The 21,878-nt window shown below is 36.9% G+C and overlaps 2 protein-coding genes and 1 long non-coding RNA gene across 10 annotated transcripts in view; 1 reads left to right on the top strand and 2 right to left on the bottom strand.

Annotated features, from left to right (window-relative positions):
* SLC30A6 (solute carrier family 30 member 6) overlaps window positions 1-5,360 on the bottom strand; it is a 42,431-nt gene extending 37,071 nt beyond the window's left edge. The window contains exons 1-2 of one of the 3 annotated variants that reach the window (XM_038561212.1): window positions 5,237-5,360; window positions 725-811 (exon numbers count right to left, since the gene is read on the bottom strand). In XM_038561212.1, the coding sequence (XP_038417140.1) occupies window positions 725-811; window positions 5,237-5,239 (90 nt within the window). In that variant the 5' untranslated portion in view covers window positions 5,240-5,360. Of the gene's footprint in view, window positions 1-724; window positions 812-4,698; window positions 5,217-5,236 lie in introns of those variants that run through there. The other 2 variants (XM_038561213.1, XM_038561214.1) reach the window with 2 other exon arrangements.
* On the top strand, window positions 4,884-21,602 carry LOC111090562. Of its 3 annotated transcripts, XR_005372288.1 has the most exons (4): window positions 4,884-6,286; window positions 13,744-13,848; window positions 15,378-16,729; window positions 21,230-21,602. It is a non-coding gene; the product is annotated as an uncharacterized LOC111090562 (long non-coding RNA). The 3 variants fall into 3 exon arrangements; XR_005372287.1 differs by lacking the exon at window positions 21,230-21,602 and having other exon boundaries at window positions 13,758-13,848; window positions 15,378-18,429; XR_005372286.1 differs by lacking the exon at window positions 21,230-21,602 and having other exon boundaries at window positions 15,378-18,429.
* SPAST (spastin) overlaps window positions 8,431-21,878 on the bottom strand; it is a 54,843-nt gene continuing 41,395 nt past the window's right edge. For all 4 annotated transcript variants that reach the window (XM_038561210.1, XM_038561211.1, XM_038561208.1 and 1 more), the window contains 5 exons: window positions 20,824-20,866; window positions 19,273-19,352; window positions 17,168-17,238; window positions 15,759-15,799; window positions 8,431-9,845 (listed from right to left, as the gene is read on the bottom strand). In XM_038561210.1, coding sequence (XP_038417138.1) covers window positions 9,723-9,845; window positions 15,759-15,799; window positions 17,168-17,238; window positions 19,273-19,352; window positions 20,824-20,866 — 358 coding nt within the window. In that variant the 3' untranslated portion in view covers window positions 8,431-9,722. The remainder of the gene's footprint in view (window positions 9,846-15,758; window positions 15,800-17,167; window positions 17,239-19,272; window positions 19,353-20,823; window positions 20,867-21,878) is intronic.

Below are 21,878 nucleotides of genomic sequence, written 5' to 3'. Positions count from 1 at the left end.
ATCGATTAAATTTGTAAAAAAAAAAAGTAATAAAAGGCAAAATAATTTTTCTTTAAAACTCATTAGAATTATATAAAAAACTTAACTGAAGCCTAGCTTCCTCCCAAGCAAAACAACTGTGTATCAAAGTACTGTAATTTTGCTTAGCCAGGAATGCCTGGCTTACCCAGTCAGTAGAATATATAAGATATTTTTGATGCTGGCATAGTGAGTTCAAGCCCCACACTGAGCGGAGATTACATACATACATACATAAATAAATAAATAAAATTGCTTATTTAACATAAAAAAATGAAAACAGTGTGGTAGGGGGTGCCTGGGTGGCTCAGTTGGTGGAACATGCAACTCTTGATGTTAGGGGTCATGAGTTCTAGCCCAATGTTGGGTGTAGAGTTTACTTAAAAACAAAAAGTGTGGGGATCCCTGGGTGGCTCAGTGGTTTGGTGCCTGCCTTTGGCCCAGGGCGTAATCCTGGAGTCCCGGGATCAAGTCCCACATCGGGCTCCCGGCATGGAGCCTGCTTCTCCCTCTGCCTGTATCTCTGCCTCTCTCTCTCTCTGTCTATCATGAATGAATAAATAAATATTTTTTAAAAAAACAAACAAAAACAAAAAGTGTGTGGTGGGATCACGAGTAATTTCTACATGCCTTAAAAATTATCTTTTTCAATGTCATAATGTTGTCTGTGCAATGATTAAAATTAGAATTAATAAAGATAACTTACCCTTCGGTCAGCTGCTACAAGTCTAAATTCCTGTAATAACTTGCCAAAAAAAGATCTTTGCGGTTTTCTAAAGAGATGAATTGTCCCCTTTAAGATAAAAAATAAACAAATCAGCATTGAAGCATCTAATCTTTTTCATATCCTGTAATGGGATATGATGGTAACAACTAACATATACTGAACACTCAGTATGTGGCAAGGAATTATTCTAGACACTTGACAAGTATTTATCCATTTAATTCTCATAATCATCTATGAAATAGAAGTGATTTTTAGTAAATTGTCCAAGGGCTAACAAATGGCTAAGCAGAAATTCAAACCCAGGGATTTTAGCTCCAGACTACACACTTTTATTTTGAAATGGAATAGTTAATTTTGAACCAGAAAAGCAAACCATTTGCCATTTGCCAGATAGCTCTACTGGAAATAAAATAATTCAATTTACCTAATCAAAGCTTTATATATGAAAAGTTTGGAAACTATTATTTTAGAAAAATCTCTGAGGTTCTCTCTTAGGCAAAGTATCTGACATCCTGGATAGCCTCTTTAGTCCTTGCTAGTACACAGTACGGGACCAGCAGAGAAAGGGCATAACAGTGGGGTTACCACCAAGAGAAGAAACAGTGGAGACTAGAGAGTTATTTGCCACTCAAGTACGGGAAACTTTAGCTTTTATTAAAGGAGAGTTTAAGCACACATAGGATATTAGCTTATGATTAAGGCAGTATCCAACATCAGGAGGAGAAAATATGAGTTACCAATAAATGGTTTTGGAAAAGGTCAAGTTGAGATTCTCATTGTATTTCTTATTCTAGTTTTTTGTCATGTTAAAACTAAAATATAAAACTATAGAGTATTTGAAGAAATTTATGGATGTATAATTATATAATCTTGCAGATGGAGAAGACTTTTCATAACAGGACATAAAACCAAGAAGCTGTAAAGGGAAAAAAATTGATCAATTTTACTATCTTGGGAATATAATACCCAAAAAAAAAAAAAAAAAAAAAACAATCCTAGAGAGGAAAGATAAACTGGGAAAAAAAATTTTCAATTGTTATTCCAAAAGCAAAGTATTGTTTCTAGGGGAAAAAAATCTTTCACAATTTTCAGTGGGTCATATATAATAATTTGTTTGCTAAGCGCCATGCACTTACTTGTTTGGACTTTAATTTTAGCAAAATGCTTTCCTGACAGTAAGGCCACAATCACCATAACAGCCACACTACATTGCCACCTCACTATTGTTGGCCAATTTGACTTAAATACTTAAATTTCACAGAAAGCAGTGGAACTGAGTATTAACAGATTTAAAATGAGGGAAACTTTCAGATCCAACTCCAGCACAGGTATGATTTTCCTAGTTAGCTACTAGGACCATCTCAGTAGTTATTAAAAAAAAAAAAAAAAAGGTATATCCCATTTCTTCGAATCTCAGACATGTCATTAGTTACATTAGGTTGAGACTCAGAAAAGGCAGAAAACTAAGTTGAACACTAGAAATCACCATTAAAAACCAGATTGTTGATTAACTGAGGCCAAGGGGCCTACACGGGGGCTCATTATATTATATTCTACTTTTCTGTGTTTGAAAATCTCCACAATAAAAATTTTTTTAAGTAAAACACACTTAAAATATAAAGCATTAGAAAAAAGCGTTACTAATTTTGTTATCCAAATAAAGACTAGTGTATATGTAACTCTAAGTCTTTGCTAAACTAATTCAGCTGAAAAGGAACAATATTCTATTTTCATTTGAGATGCTAATGGTCATGTTAATGAAAATACCCTATTCTTAATGAATTATGTGTAGGATATTTGGTCCCAAGCACAAATTCTGCTCAACACTGTTATCCCTGGGTATCCTCTAACTTCATCCCACTTTATTTGTTAAAGTTTTGGGTTAAGACAGTGTTTTCTAAAAGGTAGAGGGCCATTTCTGATGCCATTCTGATATTGGTTAAAATAAAACCCCACAAAAATCCTAAAGTTCATGTCACTTTCCAAAATTATATTGGTCCCCCACTGCTATCATGATAAACTCTTAATTTTACAACCTGAAATCTAATGCTTTCAAGTGATTTAGCTTGTTTCTTTTCAGTTTTATCTCTTGCTCCAGATAGGGAATCAACTCCAACTAAACTGGTGTACCCCTCGTCTCATGATCATACTACTCAAGAGTGAAAAGGCCAGACTTGTCCAACCAAGCTCTAACAATCCTGTAATACTTAAGCAAATTACTTGACCTGTTTCCTCCTCCAAATGAGAGTAATGAACAGATTAAGAGTAATGGAGTAAAGTGTAAAGTACTGTTTCATGGCTGATCTTCTATGTGAAGCCTTCCTAGATTATTCCAAACTATACTGTTCTTTACCCTACTTGCTTTGCAAATTAGCCAGGATAGCCTGCATCTTGTCATCCTGCATTTTAAGTTAATTTTTTAGCAACTTCACTAATGACAAGGGCTATATTTTCTTTACATTTTCTAAGATAGCTTGTGTTTTGCACAGTAACACCTTAATAAACAAAACATGGGTGACTCATAAACCCTTTCTTCCCCAAAACTTCTAAAATAAACCTTAAATGCTACTATTTTTTTTTTTTGCATTATGGTTTCAAGCATAAAAATTTAGTGCCAGGGATCCCTGGGTGGCACAGCGGTTTGGCGCCTGCCTTTGGCCCAGGGCGCAATCCTGGAGACCCAGGATCGAATCCCACATCGGGCTCCCGGTGCATGGAGCCTGCTTCTCCCTCTGCCTGTGTCTCTGCCTCTCTCTCTCTCTCTCTGTATCTGTCATAAATAAATAAAATGTTTAAAAAAAAAATTTAGTGCCATAGCTATTTATTTGGTGTTTTAAAGACAGGTATTTATTGAAAACCTCCTCTGGGCCAGGAACTGTTACAAGGGTCTGGGAACACCAGCGTGAATACAGAGGTCCTGCTCTCAAAGAGCTTACAGTCTAGGAAATGAGGAAGACAAGTAAATACACAATTTTAACATAGTCTGGTAAGGGCTACAGATGTTACTGGTAATTAGCACTAATTACCATGGGAGCACAACAGAAGCACCTAATAGTATCTTGAGATATAGGAGAAAGTCTCATGAAAGAGACTAATGGACATATAAGGGTTATATTGATAAGGATGAGGGGTAGGAGACGATTGAATCCAGCAGATAGAATAGCATATACAAGTTAGGTGCAAAGGCCTAATCCTTAGAGCATCATCTGCAAGCTCTTCACTGTGACTGGAATATGAATGTATGTATGTGAAAAAAGAGGCTATAAAGAAGGTTTGCGCGCACACACACACACACACAAGACAGCAGCATTAGCAGCTTGACAACACATAGCTTTTGTGTGCCATACCATATAAGACTTTATCTTGAGGATTATGGCAGGGAAAGGATTGAAGCAAGGGGCGGGGGGGGGGGGGGGTGAGCAGGGAGTGACACAGTCCAATTTCAGAAATTTAATTCTGGCTGCACAGTGGTGAATATTTTGAAGAAAGTAGCTCGAAGGCTATTTGGACAGCCTCACCGACAGTAAACTTTTACCAACTTCCTGTGTGCAAAGGAGGGATTACAGGAAATTTACAATAGAAAAAGAAAGTATAAATAAGACCTTTTTGGGGGACCATTTCCACTCAAGGAAAAAACGTACTAGAGTGACAATGGCTTAGGCACTGACAAGTGGTGCTTCTCTCCTACGGAGGCTATCAAGAGATCCAAGAATTTTTCTGATAAAACGGTGTGTTCCTTTTTTTTTTTTTTTTGGTGTGTACCTTTTTTGACGTCAAGATTACAATCAACTTATCTTTCGATAAAATTCAGAGATATATATATTTGATTTGTAAAAGCATAAAAAAGACGAATTTCTCTTTTAAAAAAAAATCACATTCCCCCGAAACCGTAAGGTATATAGTGGGATCTGCAAACGCAGGGAAAAAACGTGCAATAAAGACGCTCTACCAACACCTGGACTCTCTGCAACCACCGGCCTTCTGAAAGTTGCTGCTGTATCAGGCTCCCTGGCGCTCCACTAAGCCAGGTTGCAGAGTGGGGCGTCCACCTCAACACCCCACTCATAACCCTCTTTATGAACAACGGTATCGTCACTGATGTAAGTAAGCATCACTAGTTACGGTCGCCGTTGGTTGGACTTGTTTTCAGAGCTTTTGCTGGTGCAGACGCCGGCGCCGGCAAAGACTTTAATTTCTGTATCAAGTATATATCTCGGCACGGGAAAGTGATAAACGCTAAGAACTGAAAGCTCGGCCGCGAGCAGAGCCGGGATGCCAAGCGCCTAAGGGACCTGGCGAGGGATCGCGGGGGGTTCGGAGCTCTGCGGGCAATGAACGCTTCGGACGTCAGCCGCTTCTCTTGCGGGGGCCCGAGCACGACTCCGAGGACCCCTCCTTTGGGCAGCTGAGGCATGTCAAGGCCGCTTCGGGATGCGAGAAGATAAGAGGCATCATCTACGACAGAAACCCTCAGACCCCCAGCCAACTCACCATGATAAGGAGCCGCACAGCTCCCGCCGGAAGACGCTCTGGGAGCTGGGGTTTTCCTAGAGCGGAAGGGGTGGGGCCTCGGAAGCCGATTGGCCGAGAGAGACCCGGGGGCGGAAGTGCGTGCGCCGACTCTCGTTTCCGCCCGCTCCCAGGCTACCCCTGCGTGCCATAGAGGCGAAGGCAGCAGCTAGAGCGGCCGCGCCCAGGCGCTTCCGGGGTACGTAGGTGGAGCCGAGGGAGCTGAAGACCCAGTCTTCAGGGAGCGCCTAGGTTCTCTTTGTAACGTTAGGAAAAATCTCACTTAGTGCTGAAGCGCTTTTACTTGTGGGGTAGAATTTTTTTTTGCAGTGCTTTGTGAAATAGTATTCCCGTTTGAGGAACCAGGCCGAATAAGAAACTTGCCCAGAGGCGTATACATCCGGTTCTCCGTTAATAGCCGAATTGGAACTCAGACCAGTGTAGACAGTACTGTGTTCTGTTTCCCAAAGCGCTGATTTCTCGTGAAATTAATTTTAGGGAACTAATATTGTAGAACACGGGAAATAAAAAGATTCTGTGTAGAATACGCAGCGCGTGTGTGCATCAGGCACTAGTCAGGGAGACGAAACAAGGAGGGAGGGGGAATAAGTGTTTACAGTATGGAGAGTGTCGTGTAGACAATAGAGTGACTGGGTCGCTGATTTATAGTAGTCCGAGAAAGCTGCTCTAAGGAAGTGAAATGGGACTTCTGAGTGACCAGTCTTTTTGCGAAGATCATTCCAGGCGGGATAGACCATCCAAATAAAACAAGCAGTAGGTGTCCGAGGGTCCGAAAGAAGGCAGTGTCTGGAGCCTTGGGCTTGAGGGCAAGAAGCCAAGAGATCTAAACGGTAAATGGGCAGACCGAGCAGGAATTTCTAATTTAGGGGTAAGGAGGCTGGTTCGGTTTTTGTTTTGCCTTCTAAGGGATACGGGAAGCCCACGGAGCGTTTTAAGGAGGCGGTGAGCTTTACGCGGTGGCTGGAGAACGGGTCGTCGCTGGGCAGGAATTGCCAACCAAGCACTCCCATGGTAGGCACTGTTCTGAGAGGTTAGCATGCATTAGCCAGACCCTTCTTAGTGGGATTGAAACCTCGAACTCGATTCCCCTGGCAGCTTCCATCTCTCCACAGCTCGTTAGACTCCCCAACTATGGCTTTCTGTTAGGTTCCTTTGAATATTACTCTGCACGGATACGATTTTGGAGTTCACCAAGGATTTGAAAGAAATCTGTAGGCATATTCTGGGGCTTTTATCTCTGAAATGCTTAAGATTTCCTTCCTGATTTTCAGCTGTTTTACAAGCCCCAAGTGACTCTTTAGCCCAAAAAGACTATTAGGTTCTGCTTGAAGTCTCTTTCTAAGCACCTTGCACACACTGGAAGTTACCCTTGGGGTAAAAGCTAGTTAATGTGGATCTCTTCTAGGACATGGTTTTGTGCAGTTTCTGCCTGGTTTTGCTTGCTCCCTAGAGTCTTCTAATCTTTGCTTTTTATATTTTGTTCACTTTATAATTATTATGGGCAAGAGTTAGTCCAATACAAGCTACTCCTTCACTGCTAGACTGCAGCCTCTGAAACCTCAAAAAGTTTCAAATAAAAATAATTAAAGGCAAAATAAAATCTACCATTTATTTCCAATCCATTAGGATAAAAATCCACTTTATGCAGCTGAACCCTTTAATTCATTTTTTTTTCTTCTGAAGAAAAAATACAAAAGACCAGATTAAAATTTGAGATAAGCACTTCAAGGAAATTCTTTTTCTGACTCGAGTCCAAAGCCAAACTAAATGGTTCATTCTACCAAAAGAATTAGTTTCTGTACAAAATATAAAGAATTTTACCCTATAAATAGACTGCTGTATATTTACTTAAATTGGAATTCTCGTATCTGCTTTTCCTTCACTTCTTCCTAAGCACAAAGCATGGTCAGAAACCTAACAACCTCAATGGGCAGACTGTCTTAGAATAAACTTTTACCATTATCTGGGAAAGATAGTACTGATTCTTTCCTTTGGCTCAAAGTAAGTTTTAATATAGTTTACAAAACACTGCCATATTAAAGTGAGCACACTAACTTTTAATGTTTAAGCATTACTTTTTAAGAAGTTAATATGACAGTTCAACACAGAATCCAAAAGGTCACAAACGAAGTCTAATATTCAGAAAGCCTCGCCAACTTCTATCTTTATTGAAAAAAAGAAAAAAAAAAACAGACGAATCCCTTTGCCTCCAATTATATCATTACCTTATTTTCATGGTTATTCTATGAGGAGAAAAAAAAAAACAGCTTAAAGTGAAAATAAAATAAAAAGTAAGCCATAGAAAATACTTCTCTATCACTAAGCTCAACTTCAGACTTTGGTCAGGAAAGTAAAAGAACTTCTATACTGTATGGATGGTTATTCATACAGTAATATATAATTGTGATTCAGTGTTTATGAGAATATTAGCTTGACTTTTCTATTTTTTAACATTTGAAATCTTTGTTATCTAAAAACTATGCCAATAAAAAGTGAGCTACATTACTGCAGATAGAATGATTTTAAATATCATATTTTAAAAGTTGAGCATGAAGCACACAGACCCTTAATATGACTGACCAGTTATTCAAGTTTCATTAATGTTAATCCTTTTCTAAATGAAAATACAAAGTGAAATTTTATGAGCTTTACTGAAAATGTTTTAACTTTGGATATTCCCAATTCTTGTCATCATGTATACTGTATGATCTTTCATTATCAATATTTTATGATTGATGCTGTAATGTTTGAGACCTTAAAAAGATACAACATGTGATTGAAAATAGGCATGGTTCTGGCTTAAAAATTTTTCTTTTCTATTTATCTCAACCCTCATTTCTGTTATCTAGGGAGTTCTAAGTTCATGATTAGAGGAGACATTTGAGTTACAGCTACAAATAGCACATTATCTTAAGAAACCAATACATCTATATGTAGATTAAATCTTTAACAAGAACAAGAATAAAATTAAAAAGAATGTATGTCTTCATTATAAAATTCTTATTTAGCTGGGGCAAGTTTTTAATTTTAATGTATTCCCTCAAAACCAAAGATATTTTTCTTAAATGAAAAAATCTTTGTTACTATTATAAAATTATTCTTTCCACCCATGACATTTTACATAAAAGCACCAAAGAAAATTTCTGTAAACAAACTTTTAACCAGTAAACTAAGGGCAAATATCCATTTGCCTTTATTACAATATTTAAAAAGCCATGATATGAGTCTACTTCCTACAATGACAGTTTTATAATAAAATCCAGGCATACTTATACAAACAAGAAATGGAATTACTATACATTTTTGGGGAACAAAAGACAGATTAACAGACTAACTTTTTAGTTAACAAAGTGAGCACAAGAAACCTATAAAATGTATGCAATGTATAAAAATTCAGTAATTTTTTAAAGTTTCATTGAAGGGGGATTAATAATTATTAAGAATAAAAGATGGTAGATCCACTGGCTTATAATTATCCTGTAAACAGTAAGAAAGCAATAAGCAATAAATTAGAAATGTCTTATCTCTCAGTTCTTCCCTTCTCTCACACAGGACCACTTTTACAGCAGTTAAGATTGGCCTTTTTAAATATTAGAATCATTCTAGCAGAAAATAAATTCCATTAGGAATAAATTAACAGTCTACAATAAATTTCTGACATATATTAGAAAAAAATACTGCAGGTCACATGAGGATTGATCTACATCTTGTAATGACAGAGTGACTCAAACCTCCTAACTGTCTCTATTTTACAAGATTTGCTTTTTTGCTATCAACAAATTGCTTTCTAAATTGGTAGCAAGGTAATAGAAAAATGTGAAGTGAAATGCAATTGTTTAATGTCTGGATTTTTGAAAAAGAAAAAAACCTTCAAAATACTTTTTCCTATTACCGTTACATAGGAAGAAGTTTCATTTGGCACACTGGACTTGTTTTATTAAAAAAAAAAAAAAAGGAAAAAAAAGAAACTTCGAGAATTTGGCATTCTAATCATCTGTAGTAAAGACAACAGTAGGAGAGGAAAATAGAAAAAATTACTATTTTAAGAAAAGACATCAGAAGACAAACAACCAAAGGCGCTTGTGTCTTCTACCATTCACTGTTTCTGGAATACTTTCATCTGCAACACGATATACAAATTATTATTTACATTATGATTATATTGGTAAAGAAGACCAGAATCAGTTTTTGTTGTGCTCTAACTTACAGTGCCCATCAGGATAACCATGAACATAGGCAAGAAGGCCTTCAACAAAATACTCCATTTGCATTGTATATTTTATTTAAATTTGTTTTATGGTTCATCTGCTAGGGTGTACAAGTAATTGTAAGACTCTGAAAAGTCCTGTAAACTTAGGCTGAATTTCTGTAGCTGATAACTATTCAATAAAGATGGTGTTTCTCTCTTCAAAAGCAAAATGTTCTGCAGGCTTACAAAGGTCTTTCCTTAAACAGTGGTATCGCCAAAGTCCTTGTTCCAACGTATGTATGCTTCTAAGGTTTGAGGGCTCACGCTGCGCTTTATCTTTTTCAAGGATTCAGTGAAGTCAGATAATCGAATATTTCTCATCTAGATTAAAAAAAAAACACATGACAATACAAATCATGAACATATATACAGTAATTAACCCAAAAATGGATTAAAGTAATGATGCTGTTGTTTATTGGGTTATAAATATATTCTTAGAAAATCATGCCAGTCATCTTATTTTACATATATGTTAGGCAAGTTTGCTATATAAGAAATCTTACCAAAATGCTATACTAATCTACTTTTACGATATGTGTTTAATTTCCTAGGTTTAAAATTTTTATTTATTTATTTATTTAAAGATTTTATTTATTTATTCATGAGAGACACAGCGAGAGAGACAGAGACACAGGCAGAGGGAGAAGCAGGCTCCATGCAGGGAACCTCATGTGGGACTCGATCCTGGGACTCCAGGATCATGCCCTGGGCCAAAGGCAGGTGCTCAACTGCTGAGCCACCCAGGGGTCCCTAAAATTTTAAATCATAATGTTTTCCCATTATAAAAACAGAAAACACTCATTAAAGAAAATTTGACAAAAAACAGACAAGCAGAAAAAAGAATCACAATTCCATCATACAGAATTCTCAAGTCTCACCACAAGCATACTCTAGCTAAAGTCATGTTAGGTTTATTAGAGGAAAAGTTTACAAGAAGGGCATGAGACTCTTAAGGAAACAATACTTTTTACAATATAGAAGATGCTTGTATCTTAAATTTTCTAATACTAATATTACTTATAATGCATTTTATATTAATTTGGTCTTATTTTCTGACCTTTTTATTTTTTATTTTATTTATTTATTTTTTTAAATAATTTTTTTTTAAATTTTTATTTATTTATGATAGAGAGAGAGAGAGAGAGAGAGGCAGAGACACAGGCAGAGGGAGAAGCAGGCTCCATGCACCGGGAGCCCGATGTGGGATTTGATCCCAGGTCTCCAGGATCGCGCCCTGGGCCAAAGACAGGCACTAAACCGCTGCGCCACCCAGGGATCCCTTCTGACCTTTTTAATTGGCTATGAGAATGTAGAAAAGAATCCTGAGTTAACATATATCTTTAGTTACCAAAGGATTTTTAAAACCAAAAGGAGCTTGGTACAAAATGAATAGTTTTAGAAATTGTCACTAATATATACATTGTATTTTGACAAAAAATAAGTGAAAGGAGAATTTGAGACAAAATGTCAACTGATATTTATTCTTTTTATTACTCTTATAAAAGCCAATCTAACTACTTCATACCCTCATATCTTGATGAACACATATTGAGAAAATCACCCACATTTGTAACTTGTAGCCTAATCTTAGTCAAAAAGGAAAGGACATATTGTTACCACATAATCACCATATGAGCCCTACATGTTTACTTATTTAACTGTAAAACACACACTGGCTTCTTCCTAAAGCCCAAAGTGTAGAAGGATGATGAATGTAATGTATTACTATGATATTCTTGAATAAAATTTATTTGTTATAGAAATTAAGGTTTTAAAAGCTTTTGATGAAATTCCAACTGAAATATATAGTATGGTATATATATATGTATATATATATATGAAATTTATATATGGTATTTTAAAGTTAGTAAGAGGTGAATGTATACAATGGGAAAAAGCAACTGGCAGTTAATTGCAGAAAAATAAATCGGCAAAGATGTCTTATCAAAACGAAATAATGAAATAGCAAAGTTACAGTTAAAGTGGATACAAACTGTGTGCTTTGTTTTTTATTTTCTTTTATTTTTAAGTAGGCTCCATGCCTAGCATGGGGTTTGAACTCACGACCCTTGGGATGCTTGGGTGGCTCAGCGGTTGAGCATCTGCTTTGGCTCGGCATGATCCTGAGGTCCTGGGATCGAGTCCCATATTGGGCTCTCTGCAGGTAGCCTGCTTCTCCCTCTGCCTTTCTCTCTCTCTCTCTCATCAATAAATAAAATCTTTAAACAAAAAAACTCACGACCCTAATACTTAGTCACATGCTCTACTGACTGAGCCAGCCAGGTGCCCCAAACTTTGTGCTTTAAAAACAAAGTACATTATACCCTGAATTTATAACCAACAATTTTTAGTACTACCTTTATTTTTTTTTTTAACATTTTGTTTATTTTTTTGAGAGAGAAAGAACACATGAGCAGGGGGAGGGACAGAGAAGGAGGAAGCAGCAGACTCCTTACTGAGTGGTAAGCCTGATTTGGGGCTTGATCCTAGGACCTTGAGATCATGACCTGAGCTGAAGGCAGATGCTTAACCCACTAAGCCATCCAGGAGCCCCAGGACTATCTTTTAAAAACACAGAATACAATACAATTACTTGTGTTCTATTATTTTTTAAAGATTTTATTTATTTATTCATGAAAGACACAGAGAGAGTGGAAAAGACATACGCAGAGGGAGAAGCAGGCTCCCTGTGCCTATGAGGGACTCAATCCCACATCCCAGGTACACACACACACACACACACACACACACACCAGTACCTGACTAGACAGTTATTTAAGTTGTACTAAATAATGACTAAATACAATTCTAGTATACAATTGTAGAAACCAAATACTTTTGTTTTCCTCTCATAAATGCGACTGATAAAATAGATTTCCTTAAAAATGCCACTATTACTACGTATTTTAAAATTATTCTATGGACACGTGCATAGTATCCACTGTTGCCAGACTGTTTTAAGTATTTTATAAATATAATTCCTAAGCATTTTATAAATATTAACTCCTAAGTCCAGAACTAACAGCTAAAAGTACTACCAAATTATTAATACTAAAACCATTAGGGCAGCTGAATGGCTCAATGACTGAGCATCTGCCTTTGGCTTAGATCATGATCCAGGGATCAAGTCCTGCATCAGGCTCTCTGCAGGGAACCTGCTTCCCTCTCTGCCTGTGTTTTTGCCTCTCGGTGTCTCTCTTGAATAAATAAATAAAAATTAAGAACAATACTGCAAAAACGATGGGGATGTCACTTTCAGGATTAGGTTATAAAGACTCTGACTTCCATCTTGTTGGTACTTTCTCTTCTTCTTGGCTTGCTTGCTCTCAGTACTATGTTAGAGAGGCCTATGTGGGAAAGAACTGAAGGAGGCCTTCAGCCTATGGCTAGAAAAAACTGAGGGAGGAAGTGTATCTGGCAAAGAACCATGTAAGTGAGCATGGAAGTAGATCTACCACAGTTGAGCCTTATAATGATTACAGCCCCAACCAACAGCTTGATTACAGCTCTGTAAGAGACCTTGGGCCAACACTTTGATTGCAACTCTATGAGAGTGCTCGAAGCAGATGACTCAGCTAAGCTATGCCCATATTCCCAACTCCATGAAAATGTGAGATAATGAATATGTGCCATTTTAAGCTGTTTTTAGGCAATTTGTTTTATGGCAATACAACAGAACTATCTTGTTTTAAAGTCATGAGTTACTAAAAAAAGTAAATAGACTTAAAATTTCTTTATTCTTCAAATTAAACAGGAACTATATTTAGGTTGACTTAGTTCAGTGAAGAAAAATGTTGCTTGGGCTGCCCGAGTGGCTCATTTGGTTAAGCATCCAACTTGGTTTTTAGCTTAGGTCGTGATCTCATGGATCATGAGATCAAGCCCCCATGTCAGGCTCCCTGTTCATTGGGGAGTCTGCTTAAAGATGTTCTCTCTCTGTCCCTCCCCGTACTCGCTCACTCTAAGTGTTAAAAAAAAAAAAAAAAAGAAAAAGAAAAATGTTGCTTAAGTTTGTATGTATATTCTCAGGATGGGCAAAATATAAAAAAAAAAAAAGGATGGGCAAAATATATACAAAGGTTAACAAAGGCACTATCAGTGGAAAACTGCTTTCTTTTCTCATGCAATAATGGACAGCTTTGTAAGAATTTCTATTCCCTAAGCAGCCACCTACTTGCTTTCATAAAATTATTATAAGATATTAATCAGTGTATCAAAGCATTCCATTTATAGGTACAAGTAGTCTTCCCAATGGACTTCCACAGGAAATGCTATGGTCTTAACAAAGCTTGAGACAGAGTGAAGAATACTTGCAGATGAGGAGGTGAGTGGTTTTTGCCTGTTAAATCATTTGAGAATTTGTAGACTGCTTCTTACTGAAATTCACTTGCCAGTTTTTTTAGCTCATTACTACCTTTTTTTTTTTTAAAGATTTTATTTATTTATTCATGAAAGACACAGAGGGAGAGAGAGGCAGAAACACCAGGAGAGGCAGAAGCAGGCTCCACACAGGGGAGCCCAATGCAGGACTCGATCCCGGGTCTCCAGGATCACACCCCGGGCCGAAGGCAGCGCTAACCCGCTGAGCCACCCGGGCTGCCCTCATTACTACCTTAATTAGTCCCTTTACTCCACGTGGTCTTTCCATGGGACAAATACAAACGCCTAAATTGTCACACAATCGGCCTCTCCTAGTCTGAAGCTAAGGGGCCAAAGTATAGGTGATATCGAGTTTATCTATCCTGGGTCCAAAGCAGGGAAATGGTGTATGAAGAAGAAAGAATTCATGCATGATGTTCACTTTTTGAGTAGAAAGGTATTATCAGATTTATGCTATAAGAACATTAAAAATATATATTTATGGGATATTCTTAATAAACTTTTTAAAAATCCACAAGACACTTTGGGAACACAAGCTGTATAGTACTTACATATAAAAAAAAGTAAATGTGGAATTAAAATTATGAATCAAATAAAAGGGACTTGGAACTTATACTTTAAATGTGAATTTTTAAGGTAATAGTAGCTAAATGCCAAAGAAGGTATGTGGAATACTCTATTCCCAGCTTCACTCATATCAAAGACACTCTAGGTAAATTAGACTTAAAATGAAATGGTGGTTGCAATAAGTGTGAGGGTATTCTTAGTAACGTAGTTAATTAACTACTATGCACAAAATACCTGAAAACAATGACGTTTACTCAGAAGCTTAAAGAAAAAAAGACTGCCAAAATGTACTCAAATACATTCATTCTCGGGATCTCTGGGTGGCTGGGTGGTTTAGCACCTGCCTTCAGCCCAGGGCGTGATCCTGGAGTCCTGGGATCAAGTCCCACATCGGGCTCCCTGTGTGGAATCTGCTTCTCCCTCTGCCTGTGTCTCTGCCTTCTCTCTCTCTCTCCCTCTAATGAATAAATAAATAAAATCTTTAAAAAAAATACATTCATTCTCTCTGTTAAGAGTTCACCGTCTCCTCAATAGCTGTTGAAACTTGGGCGGTAAAAAATCTCTCTGACATATCAGTTATCAGTTATAAATATGATTTAAGACTAATTTTAAATATTTGCTTACATAGTTATTACAAACATTCTGCATGTGCAATGTCATATTTTGCAGCAATGTTTTTCAAAAGAAATGCCTCAGCATTTCATAAGAGGGCCTACCATATTAAGAAAATGTAATGAATTACATTACAATGGTATTGTTTTATTTATTTAATCCTTTTTAAAGAAGATTTTATTTATTTATTGGAGAGACAGTGAGAGAGCACAGGCTGGGGGACGGGCAGAGGGAGAGGGAGGAGCAGATTCCCCACTGAGCAGGGAGCCTGACATGGGCCTGTCTCTATCCCAGGACCCTGATCATGATCTGAGATGAAGGCAGACGCTTAATGGACTGAGCCACCCAGATGCCCTGGAATTGCTTTTATAAGGACAAAAATAAATGCTGAGAATCTCACAAAGTAGAACATCAAGGGATTAACTTGTTACAAGAGTAAAATCCTCAAGTTTTCTATGATTTGATAGAAAAATGACTTAATGACTATGTACAATGTTTTTTTGTCCATTACCAAAGAACATAAGGGATTGTAATTTAATATGCTTGTATATTTTGAAATGAAGCAAAGTTAACATTTTCTATCTTCTAATCATATCAACTACAAAAATCCAGACAAAACCTATCTTACAATATAGAGAACCAGAGCAAAGAAATGATAATTATAAAATAATATACCTCACTGGCAGACATATTCTTTACTTGTTCTGGTTTCAGTTCTGTAAAATATAAGACAATCACTTAAAAAAAAATTTCTAAGTTTAAGTTACTGAAGCACAAAACCAAGTACAATGATCTAAAAGTACAAGTTCAATATAAATTATTTGTATTAAAAGGAAGACACATTAATATTAAGAGCACAATTTATAAATGCTTAATAATAGTCCTTTTTAGGAGTAACTGGGAGGCATTCAATTTCTTTGCATATTGCTCAAGAACAATAAAATTTACAAAGTTTAAGAGTGAACTTAAAAGAATGCAGCTTGTTCTTTACAAAGGTGTTTTGATTTTTTTTTTAAACCCAGTAACTTTTGTTTGCTTCAGAATAGTTAAAATTTTCTGGAAAAAAGGCAAATGGTTTATATATTAGTGATTGGTTGAGTCCACTTTCTGAACAAGATTTCATGGTCTGGCAGCAAGTTTGACTAGAATGCTTTGCCCATGTTCTCAAGGTTACACTTCTTATTCTCCAAACCAGCAATTCTGAGTCAGTACACTGTTTCATTGTGGGAGATAAGTTCTAGAAGTTTCATGTTTCATGTTCCTTTTTATTGTCACAGCCAGCAATCTGCGTGCATACCTGAGAGCATCATTTACCCACTCCCCATACTGGCTGTGGAAAAGCAGTTGAGAATATCTAAAGTGGTATCATAGTGGTATTTCACAATCAGCAAATAACTCTGAATCAAATCAAAGCAATTCCTCAAAAGATAACATATAAGAATACAAATAAAAGCTTCCCTTTAGACACTTTTAATTTCAAGCGATATCAGAATATTGAAGTGAGAAGAGCCAAAAAAACAGATAAGAACATTTCCCCTTTATTTTTCTTTTTTGCTTGCTTAAAAATGTTTTATTTTTTTTATTTTTATTTTCTGCTGGTTACCTACTATCAAGAAGTGAAACATGGCAGATGGTAATTTATCGTGGTAAGCATTGTTTAATGTACAGAGTTTTCTACATTATGTTGTACACCTGAAATGAATATAACGTATGTGAACTATATTTCAATAACAAAGATTTTTTAATAAAAATAAAAAACTGAAAACTGTTGTTTTTAATAGGGGTCATGGTCTACTACTGACCCGTGGACTGTGAGCTAAGATGGTTTCGCATTTTTGTTTGTAAAAACAAACAAAGAAACAGAAGAATATGCAACGGAGAGCCTATGTGGCCCCTAGGCCTAAAATATTTATCAGGCCCTTTACTCTCTCAGTCTCTAGAGTTGCTGACTCTAACTCTAGAAACTATTTTGTAATAAGTTTTCTAACAGCTTCAATGCTTTCTTATTAAAACAAAAACAAACCTCTCAATAGGGACTTCTTAAGCTTCTAAAGTGGTCTAATAAATAGGCTCTATACACATACCTCGGATAGGACCCAATGCTGCATCTTTTGCCAAAGCTGTTAGATCACTTCCTGAATACCCATCGGTCATTCTGAGAATGGGAAGGAAGAAAGAGTAAATTATTTTCATCTTTGCAGATTTAAAATCTCCATGTAAAAAGAGGGTAAAATCTAGTTTGCCTCTATCATCAAGCAGAGAGCTATGTCATTTGATTTTAAGGACACAGAAAGGCCCACTTGCTGAAAACAAACAAAATAGTCTATGGCAGTCCTCAGAATGCCTGAAATTTTCATTATGAGAACCATTTCTTTAGATTAAGGCATATTACATCTCCAGGAGGCTCCATTAAATTTTAAATACATCCCTTGGAAAAGATAACACCTATAAGCCATTGCTAGCTAACTGACACATAACCATAATTATTGCTCTGTAAATTAATATTTCTTTATCTTGACAAAAAACATTGTCAATCAAGGTAGATTCTTTTTTTAATTTTAAATTTTTAAAAATTTTTTTCAAGGACACTCTATGCCTAACGTGAGGCCCAAACTCACAACCCTGAGATCAAGAGTCACGTGTTCTACCAACTGAGCCAGTCAGGTCCCCAAGGTACATTTCTTTAAACATAGGACAGATAGGGTAAAGGAAGAGTCTGGTGTAGTCTGGTGTAGAAGACATTGGCAAAAAAGGAACACCTGAATGGGATGCCACAGTGGAGAGTCCTGGGCAGCCAAGAGATTATCAAGGGGAACTAAAAACTGGGGGGGGAGGGGACACAAAAAGGAAGAAGAAAATAAAACAGGAAAAGAAAGCATTTACTTAGCACATACTATGTTATATAACTATTGAGATTAAACATTATTAGCTGCATTCTTTATTGCAATGACAGAGAAGAACCTCAATATTTCCAAGTATTGAATTTACTCTTTTCTCATAGGTATCTGGAACTCAGGGTTTTTACTAAAATTACTAACACTTCACATACTTCTTGAGTATTTAAATTACTTTATGAGATTTTTAATGACTAAAATTCAAGTACACCTCCTATAGTTTCTACTTAAGTATACCACTCATAAGAAAAGCTGAAGATGCAAAAGTTAAAAAAAATTATGTGTAATACTAGAGAACAAGTTTGTATAAAAATATCCGTGGGGTGCCGTGTAGCTCAGTTGGTTAAACATCTGCCTTTGGCTCAGGTCACGATCCCAGGGTCCTGGGATCGAGCCCTGTATTGGACTCCCTGCTCAGTGGGGAGCCTGCTTCTCCTTCTCCCTCTGCCTGCTATTTCCCCTGCTTGTGAGACAAAGGAAGGAAGGAAGGAAGGAAGGAAGGAAGGAAGGAAGGAAGTGATGAAAGGTAAGGAAGGTGAAAGAAGAAAGGAAGGAAAGAAGAAAGGAAAGGAAAGGAAAGAAAAGGAAAAGGAAAGGAAGGAAAAGGAACCTTCCCGTCCCTTCCCTGCCCTTCCCAGCCATCCACTCCCCTTCCCTTCCGCTCCCTCCCCTTCCCTGCCCTCCGCTCCCTCCCTTCCCGCCCTCCCCTTCCCTTCCCTCCCTCCCCCTCCCCCCTCCCTGCCCCATCCCTCCCCTCGACCATCCACTAAACCCCGCCACTCCCCCGCCGCCCTACCCCTCAGCCCCCCAACCGCCCGACACAACCCCTATACAAGAAAGCACCCACAAGCCCCGACAGCCACCAAGCCAGAAGAAAAAGGAAAGAAGAAGAAAATATTTGCATTGGTGTAGGCAGAAAGAAAGGAAAGAAAGAAAAGAAAGAAAGAAGAAAAAAGGAAAGAAGAAAATATTTGCATTGGTGTAGGCAGAGATACAAGATGTTTTAAGTTTTTAAAATTATTTTAATACCACTTACAAGTTTTAATAAATTTATAAAAAGAATATGCCATCATTGGATATGTAGGTCAGGTCTTATAGAAGATCTAGAAATTTAAATTTAGAAACCATATATATAAAAATAAGAGATAAGAAAAAAAGGTAAAGGAAGTTAAAGGATGAGGTGAAGTTCTCTTAAAAATAAATTATTCATTTCATAATTAACTATACACAAAACAGAATTCTTTAAAAAAAAAAAAAAAAAAAAGCTTTAAGATAGACCAAATCAAATTACTCACCTAGCAAGTTGTGCTAGTTCTTTTTGGGTCAATGGGCTTCCTTGTTTACATAATAGATTTTTAAGTAAAAGTAGTCGTGTCTGAAAAGAAATATTAAAGAATTATCAGCTCCAACCATTAGCTTAATGAAATATCCAAAAATTAGGTTCAAATCCTAACCCTTATTTAGTTAGCTGAATGATCATAAATAAGTCACTCTCTTAGAGGCTCGCTCATGTCTGTTAATTGGAGTTAAAACTACCATTTTGCAAGGCACGTGGGTGGCTCCATTGGTTAGGCGTGGCCTTTAGCTCAGATCATGATCTCAGGGTCCTGGGATTAAGCCCCACACTGGGCTCTCTCCTCAGCCAGGGAATCTGCTTCTCCCTCTCCATCTGTCTCTCCCTGCCCCCTAGTGCTCACTCACTCTCCCTCAATTAAATACATAAAATCTTTAAAGAAAAATAAATAAACAAACAAACCACCATTTTTTGAGAGTTCTTGAGAGACTTAAAGATAATCCAAATAAAGCACTAAGGAAGTAGCTGCTGCTATCAAGGATGTTAAATGTTTGGGCTAGACAACCACAACTTTTAATTTTTTAAATATTTTTATTTTTTTCTAAAGATTCATTTATTTAAGAGAGAGAATGCTTAAGAGCATGGGGCGGGGCAGGGGTGGGCAGAGGAAGAGGGAGAGAGAGTCTTAAGTAGACTCTGTGGCTGAGTGCAGAACCTGATGCAGGGCTTGATCTCATGACCTAAGCAGAAACCCAGAGCCAGATGCTTACACCACTGAGCCACCCAGGTGCCCCGACAATCACCATTTTTAATAAACACTTTTATAGAGGAATGATTTCATGTAACATTAATCTCCCCATTTTAAATGTATAATTCAATGACTTTTAATAAATATATAGTTGTGCAACCATCACCATGACCACTTTTAGAACATTTCTATCACTCTAAATAAAGTTCACTTATGTCTGTTTGCAGTTAATCTCCACTCCTACCCCTAAACTCTGCAAACAATTTCCTTTGTTTTCTAGAAATTTGCCTTTTCTGGACAATTCATACAAGTGGAACCATATGATAGATTATCTTTTATACCTGGTGTCTTCTCATTTAGTATGTTTTGGAGGTTTTTCCATATTATATAGCATGTATAAATACCTGAATCCTAGCAAATACCTATTGTTAAACAGTAGTCAATTAAATGCACACAACAGATTTGTTTACCCATTCTCTAATTAGATCTTAGATTTTTAGTTCTTGGCTATTATTTATAAATCTAAAAATTCTTTTTTTTTTTAATCTAAAAATTCTTATACATGTCTTTGTGTTAGACATATGTTTTCATCTGTCTTGGGCAGATTCTTAGGAAAGGAATTATTGGGTCTTATGGTTAAGTTTACATTTGTCTTTTTAAGAAATTGCCAAACTAAAAAAAAAAAAGAAATTGCCAAACTGTTTTCCAGTGTGGCTGTACTAATGATTGGAAAATCAATATTGTCAAGATGGTAGGTCTTGTTTCTGTGTTAAAAAAAAAAAAAATTCAAACATAGATACATACCTCCTCATTTGGCAAAGACACATATACCCGTTTGATGAAACGCCTAAAAAAAGATTCAAACAATTTCAGAATTTACCTTGAATTTAAAGGTAACTCAGTTCAAGTAGCAAATGACAAAAAAACAAAACTTTAATACTCAAAGTATTTGAATGCGTTATAGTGTACTCATCAGTGTGAAGTTATTTTGAGTTACTTGTTTTTTTTAAGATTATATTTTGAAGTAATCCCAACATGGGGCTCAAATTTATAACCCCAAGATCAGAAGTCACATGCTCTACTGACTGAGTGAGCCAGGCACCCCTTGAGTTACTTTTTTAAAACTCTCTAGATACTGTTTAAAAATCTTTAATTCAATATTGTCAGAATTAAAGTAACCATTTATGTATGTGTATCTTTTCTTTTTTAGACAGAGAGAGAGAGAGAGAGAGAGTGCGTGCAAGCACGTGAGGGAACACGAGTAGAAGAGGAGTCAAGGGAGAAAGGAAGGAAAAGAGAGTGAGAGGAAATCCCAGGGAGACTCCATCCACATTGAGAGCAGAGCCCAATGTGAGGCCCAGTCTCACAACCCTAAGACCATGACCTGAGCTTAAATCAAGATCAGACGCTCAACCAACTGAGCCACTCATTTGCTCCTATATGTATGCTTTCAATAGCATGAATGTTTTAAAACAAACAAAATATCTGATATAAGAAATGGAATAGGGCAGCCCGGGTAGCTCAGCGGTTTAGCACTGCCTTCAGCCTAGGTCATGATCTTGGAGACCCGCGATCGAGTCCCACATCGGGCTCCCTGCATGGAGCCTGTTTCTCCCTCTGCCTGTGTCTCTGCTTCTCTCTCTCTCTGTGTGTCTCTCATGAATAAATAAATAAAATCTTTAAAGAAAAAAAAAAAAAGAAATGGAATAAAGAAATCTCTGCTACCTTCTTAAAACTTAACTAAAACAAACAAGGACCATTGAAACAGAAATGTAAACTCCACCATCAACAAACTCAGGTAATATTTATACAACTAAAGTGAATGAAGAAGGGCTGCCTAGGGCAGTGAAAATGATACT

Source organism: Canis lupus, chromosome 17, assembly GCF_011100685.1.
Source record: "Canis lupus familiaris isolate Mischka breed German Shepherd chromosome 17, alternate assembly UU_Cfam_GSD_1.0, whole genome shotgun sequence".
NCBI classification, from domain to species: domain Eukaryota; kingdom Metazoa; phylum Chordata; class Mammalia; order Carnivora; family Canidae; genus Canis; species Canis lupus.
Note: the sequence above shows the minus strand (reverse complement) of the source record. Positions and strands in the feature narration are given on the sequence as shown.